This window comes from Vigna unguiculata, chromosome 8 (assembly GCF_004118075.2).
Source record: "Vigna unguiculata cultivar IT97K-499-35 chromosome 8, ASM411807v1, whole genome shotgun sequence".
In the NCBI taxonomy this organism is placed as follows: domain Eukaryota; kingdom Viridiplantae; phylum Streptophyta; class Magnoliopsida; order Fabales; family Fabaceae; genus Vigna; species Vigna unguiculata.
The window spans coordinates 3,741,031-3,747,659 of record NC_040286.1 but is presented as its reverse complement, the minus strand read 5'-3'; the positions used below and the strand labels follow the sequence as shown (position 1 = coordinate 3,747,659).

General features: G+C 30.9%; 1 protein-coding gene across 2 annotated transcripts; it reads left to right on the top strand.

The window, feature by feature from the left end:
- Window positions 1-361: 361 nt before the first annotated feature.
- LOC114193274 lies at window positions 362-4,842 on the top strand. 2 transcript variants are annotated; one of them, XR_003606249.1, is made up of 6 exons: window positions 362-638; window positions 1,075-1,157; window positions 2,108-2,229; window positions 3,044-3,222; window positions 3,601-3,694; window positions 3,810-4,842. XR_003606249.1 is itself a non-coding variant. In XM_028083003.1 (6 exons), the coding sequence occupies exons 1-6, from the start codon at window positions 510-512 to the stop codon at window positions 4,033-4,035; spliced, it is 819 nt and encodes a 272-aa protein (XP_027938804.1). In that variant the 5' UTR covers window positions 362-509; the 3' UTR covers window positions 4,036-4,238. The 2 variants fall into 2 exon arrangements, 1 of the variants encoding a protein (XP_027938804.1); XM_028083003.1 differs by having other exon boundaries at window positions 3,044-3,208; window positions 3,810-4,238.
- Window positions 4,843-6,629: the final 1,787 nt, after the last annotated feature.

Sequence of the window (6,629 nt, the reverse complement as noted above, 5' to 3'; positions counted from 1 at the left end):
AAGATAGAAGTGCTAGAGGTCACCTTTTAAAAATAAAAGGTACTTCAAGATGAACAATTATTTAAATAAAGTATATTATCATGGAAAAAAAATACATAAATTAAGTTTTGTTAAACATTTTCTCTTTTTCTTTCCTCTGTATAATATCATAAATCACTCATTTATTGGGCAATTATATCACATCTAACCTCAATATAATAATATCTTAACATTAACATTATAGACATGTTTGATTTGTAAAAATGTAAGATACAGTAATTATTAAGTGCATATTTGATATTAAAATTAGTGAATAAGTTTTGTTTTATATGAAAACACAAATTCTTCAAACAATATTTTTATTATTTCCTTTTTGAAAAAATGATTTTGACGCTCATCAAATTAGGCTGTGCTCGCAGAGTTGCACCTTGCCCTAATCTCTATTATTCACTCAATCTTACATCACAAAATCGCGGAATCAAAAATCATCTCACGAGACGCTACGATATCCTGTTAATTACCCTGGTAAAATGAGTGATCGTGTTGCTGAAAGGAGAGTTACGATACGAAACAACCATGGTGAGAATCTCGTGGGGATCTTGCATAATTCGGCTTCAGCTTCGCTTGTTATCGTGTGCCATGGCTTCCAATCGTCCAAGGTTGTTGTTCTTCGCATATTTCGTGGGAATAAAATCCTATTTTCTTTTCCTTAGTAAACTTTGTGCATGTTTTGTTTTAAGTTACAAAATTGAGCAGTTCAATGCATGAGTTGAGAAGAAAATTTTTTGTTGTTTTACGAGGAAATAAAGTACTGTGGAGCTATTCCAACTTTTATTTAATCATGGTATTTTGGATAAAATACTTTTCCGTTAGCTAGGAGAAGAGAATGACTTGAATAAAGGAAATTTTGAAAAAAAAAATATTTTTGCTAGTATTTTATATATAAGCTAATTTGTTCTTTATGAAGATTCTTTCTTTCCTTGAACTGTTAGGAAGAAGTTTAGGAAAACTTGACCTTAATTTTTCATCATTGTATATTTAGTGAAACTGGTAGCTTTGAAGCTTGAACTAAAGGTTGAATGGTTTTATCTGTAGGAAAGGATTCCCATGGTGAATCTTGCTGATGCTCTGGAAAAAGATGGAATTAGTGCTTTCCGCTTTGACTTTGCGGGAAATGGGTAAGCTACTAAGCAAAGGAGTATGGACCTTAAATTAGTTAATTTCAATTTATTTAAGGAATATAAACATTTGAGGACGAAAATTGATTTGTTTGTATATGATTTTTGTTGTCTATTCAATTATTTTAAGTTTTTGAAGAGAAATGCTAACAGTATTATCCTATGATAACACTCTGAATTATTGGTTGAATTTTATTGGGAATCTCAAACTTTCTTTTCTGTGTCTCATTTCGAATTTAAAGCGTATTTGAAAGTGTGTTGTTAGCACTCCTTTTATGTATCTTCATGATTCAGAGTAATCAGTGACTTGAGTTTAAAACTTTAGGGCATATCTTTAGGAATATGAATCTTGGAATTCTCTTTTTCGTAAAAGAAGAAATTCTATAGAATAAAGAGAAGAAGCTTCCAATGAATTGTGAGGATAAGGAATCCTCCTTGACTATAATGCACGTTACTGCCATAGAACATCTCCCCTAAAAGATTAAGCAGTTGGGTAAAGGTTCATATGCATGTTTATTAGTTAGGACATCTCTAACATACACAAACAAGAGAGACAAAAGAAATCCTCAATGGAACTGAGCTGCCAAATTCCTCAACAAATACCTGTTAGTATGTACTGGTTGATCAGAGGAGGGTGTATTGGGGAGGGAAAACCTAATCTCTTCAATGTTAGAGGGGACTGATTTTGATCCTCTAGTTTTCTCTCCCTTCTTATCCATTCCCTGCAACCTATTAATATGTTAAATAAACCTTCTTAATGCTTGCCAAATATGCCTAATCTTGTTCCAGATGCTGTGTTAAAGATTGTACTTTGCCATCAGCCATAATAAATTCTACTTTGTAAGTAACCTAGGGTGTACTGTGTACGTGTTGTTCTAATTCTAACACTAAAAAAATCGTTTATTGAATTGTAATTACGTTTGCTAACAACTCATGTCATTGTCTTCTAGGGAAAGTGAAGGTTCATTTCAGTATGGTAACTACTACAGAGAGGTTGAAGATCTGCGAGCTGTAGTTCAACACTTCCGTGAGCAGAAATATGTAATTACAGCAATTGTTGGTCATAGTAAAGGTCAGATTACAATTATCCTTATATGTAACTGAAGTTATCAGTAGACTAAACAGACAACAAACATATATGGAATTCTTCAGTGGCAATTTGAAATTGTTTTCTTCAGTTTTAGAGTTTTTTTATTGTCAGAATTGTTTCTTTAGTGCATAGAATAGATGTAAGATTGTAGGCCTTACTGAAAAAGATAATTATTTCAAGGTGATTTTTTGAAACTGTATGCTGAGATCATGGAAAATGCAAAGAAAAAGGTTTAAATTTATATTTGATTTTTCATTTCCGTGGACAAAAAATGATGACATTGTTCAGGTGGTAATATGATCTTTTAATCATAAAAGTGTAGATGTATCTTTAGTTTTGAGTATTTAATGTTACAAGTTATAAAAGGAAAATAGTTATCAGAGTTAGGTGTAGCTTTTTTATCTATTGGTAAGGTGAAGGAAAATTCCCAAAAAATGCTTTTTGATATGTACGATTTAGAGGTGAAAATGTTTAAAGATTAGAAAATATTGTTTACAACATGAACCTAGATCACATTGATTAAACTGAAGATGTATGACATGTTTGTTTTTCGGTTGAAACGATCTAAACCTCAGTTGAACTCAAAGCATGTGTCTTGATCAATTGAGTTCAATTGAGGTTTAGACTATTTTAATTGACAAACAAACATGTCCTTAGTTGTACAGTTCGAATGGAGAATTTAGTTTTCTGTAAATTGAAACTTAAGTTCTCTGTGAATATTACAGAATTTTCTGCAGATGTCTTTCACAATTCTCAATCCCTTTTGTTAAGCCACTGACTATTATGATTTATGCAGGGGGTAATGTGGTTCTCTTTTATGCCTCAAAATATAAGGATATTCATATTGTTGTCAATATATCTGGTCGGTTCAATCTAGTGAGAGGCATGGAAGGTCGTTTGGGCAAAAGATTTATGCAAAAGATCAAGCAAGATGGATATATAGATGTAAAAAATAAAAGAGGTGAAGAACATAATGTAAATAATCTTCAGGTTCTATTTGTTTATCATTTGTGGGTCTTTTTTTTCATGTTTTAGTCAATTTTATTCATGCTTCTTTATTTTTTTGCTGTCACGAACACTTTTAGGTTTACATTAAAATGGAAGGAGTTGAACTATTAGATGTGACTGCTTTTGTGATTCTAATAATATCTAGTCGTAGGTTTTGGAATCACATTTTTTCATTAATGTGCTGTATTTGATTTCATGGTTATCAGCTCTTATGGTTTCCACTTCATGTTGAATCACAGTGGCTTCCAAAAGCTACTTAAAACGATGTCTGCCCAATACTTGTAGTTTAATTGTTGTCCATTTACTTTAACCATTCTGATTCACTTTTTCCTTTTCTTGTGACAGGGAAGATTATGTATCGTGTTACTGAAGAAAGTTTGATGGACCGCTTATCTACTATAACCCATCTTGACTGCCTATTGATTCCCCAAGATTGCAGGTAGGGTTTCTTATTTCATCTAACAATATGCATCATTGATAATGTCGCAAAATCAGTTGCTTCTGGTGTTTAACTGTTATAATTTTGAATCATTTTATTAATGTTGTTGAGACAGGGTGTTGACAATTCATGGATCCATGGATGAAACTGTACCTGCAGAAGATGCTTTGGACTTCGATAAATTCATATCTAATCATGAATTGTGCATCATAGAAGGAGCTGATCATGAGTTTTCTTCTCATCAAGATAAGTTGAGCCGCTTAGTTTTGGAATTCATCAAGACTAATGCAGATAAAGACAAAGATACATCAAAGCAGGCAAAGATTCATTCCCGGTTATAGTTCTTGCAAAGTATGGGAATCCAGTACTTCTCTTCAAACCAATTTTCTTGCAAATGAAGACACATTCTTGATAAATTGATTAACAAGAAAGATGGACAAACCTCGTCCCATTTCTAACATCCAAGCCTGAGGGCCGATAATTAGCGTTTGTCATAGCTAAAGAAGATTAACAAATGCAACACAAGTTTCTCACTTTTGGACCTTAATAGATACACACATCTGACAAGTACTGTGACATCATTATAAGCACATGCCAGGTTGCATGTTGTCAATGTAAGCTCTTCTCTTATCACTGATGTTAGAAGTTTATGCCCTTACAATTACTACAGCTGAGTCATAATAAGCAAGAACCTAACTCATCTGATGGGTTACATGAAGCACTGCAGCACTGCTTATTGAATTACAGGGCATCTGTCCAAACAAGACCACTCTTCGAGCTTCACCACTACATTTGTAATTACAGATTACAAACGTAGTTGTCAAGTTTGAAGAGCAGTTACAGATTTATTTGTGGTCATAACATTATACATTTCATGTATGTCTACTACATACTCTTTTAGGATAAACCATGAACACAACCCAATATCACATATTTCAGAAAAGACTGTAAAATGCAATTATTGTACAAGTTTTAACTTCTTGTTGTTTCTTTAGCCTTCAAAATGTATGTTTTGTTTGGATGGGAATAAAATAAGCAAGGAAATGTGATGGAAGCTCATGGACAGGTACTGGTGGTCCACTTTGGTCTGTGGTCATGAAAAGATATAAAGCTTCTGCATTTGATCCATAAGTGCATCGAAATTTCCATTGTTGGTTATTATCTTCTGTTACGGTCTTCCAAAAGGATAAGTTTCATTAGTGTTAACTTCTTTTTTAAGTTTTTATTGGCATCTTCTGTCCCCGTTTTGAAAATGAGACATTTTTGTTTTATTACATTCTTTTTTGCTTTTCGTAAAAAATTAAACAAATGTTTGCATCGTAATGCAACAAATAACGTTTTGACTAGAGAATGTTAAGAATGAGTTGTAATTTAATTTTTAATTAGTATAAAATATGTACTCAATTTTTGTGTTTACTTCCATTCCTTCTCACTTGAGCAGAAAAAGCCTTTCCTTTTTCGTTATTCAAAGTATATACTTTTAAACATGTATTCAGGATATAGAGAAATAGAAGTAGAAAATATATTTAAGTTTAATTAATCAGAGAGATAAAAATCATACTAGAAAATTTTAAAAACATTATAAATAAAAGAAAATAGGCAAATTTGAATGGATGAAACATAAACATGGGAGATAGTTTGTAAAGGTACCGAACTGCAGATAAGGGTGGTCCATCTACACCAGATAATCCTTAGCCATTCATGTCTTGCCTTGTGTGTGTGTGTGTGTTTTTATATTTTAATTTTCACTATTCAATTCCTGAGCACGTAATTGTTTAATATTTTTTTTTTTTTTAAGATGGAGATGATATTACAAGATATTTAGTAAAGTAGATTTTGTGAATCGGTTATAGACTTGTTACCGACAAATAAATTCACATCTGGATAATTTCTTATCATTTAATTTTGTTCGATTAGAAATATTATTAATTAAACACGTAAATAAATAATATTTGAATTTTAAATTTACAAAAATAGTGATAAGTATGTATGTATCACACTCTCAATAGAGTGATAGGTGTCTTACTAAAGATTAATGTTTTTCTATATTCAAGTCTTTTATCATACTACTACTACTTTTTTTCCTCAAAATAGTTTACTTCACAAATATCAATGCAAAAGTCCCATTAAGTTACTTAATGGTATCTTAATCTATATAATTTAATTTAGACTATAAGTAAAATTAGAATATTTCATTTAAAATATCATCTCACACATGTATCATTTATTATCCAACTCAATAATATCATAACTCAATCCACAGTCATAGGTTATGTTTGCATTTATATTATTCATCCATTATAATCTTAGACAGATTTTAAAACATTTATATATGAGCTTTTGAAAATAGAGACACATCACTTAAATAAGATATTTTTACTTGAGAAACATTCTTTTAAAAAAGAAAGAGTTAATAATAACTTTACTTTGCTCAACAAGAAAACTCACAATTAAATTATAGAACCTGTCACTCAAGTGTTTTCCTAACTTTAAAGTGATATGTCTTTGGATGAGGGATAATTAATTTAGGTCATTCCTCTCTCAAACAATAAGTCATGACTTAAGCAATGAACTATATCGTCTTAACGACCATAGATGTTTCAACTTTATCATATTATTAGAAGTCACTACTTGAATCTCACTTAAATGACAAATAACATAATTAAATATTTCTTTTTCAACACAATTCAAAACATCATTATCTTGATTCAATTTAATAATATGTTATTGTTAAATTTACATAATAACTAATCATTCATACAAAGCAACAATAACATCCAAAGGTGATATAAACCTTGTTTACTTTCAAATACAATCATCCCACACAAATCGATGAATTTCATCAATACAATTACTTGTTCAAATCAACATAATTTTCTAACTAACTTCTAAGTACACACTTAACTTGTGACAATCAATTTATATTCCCATAGCA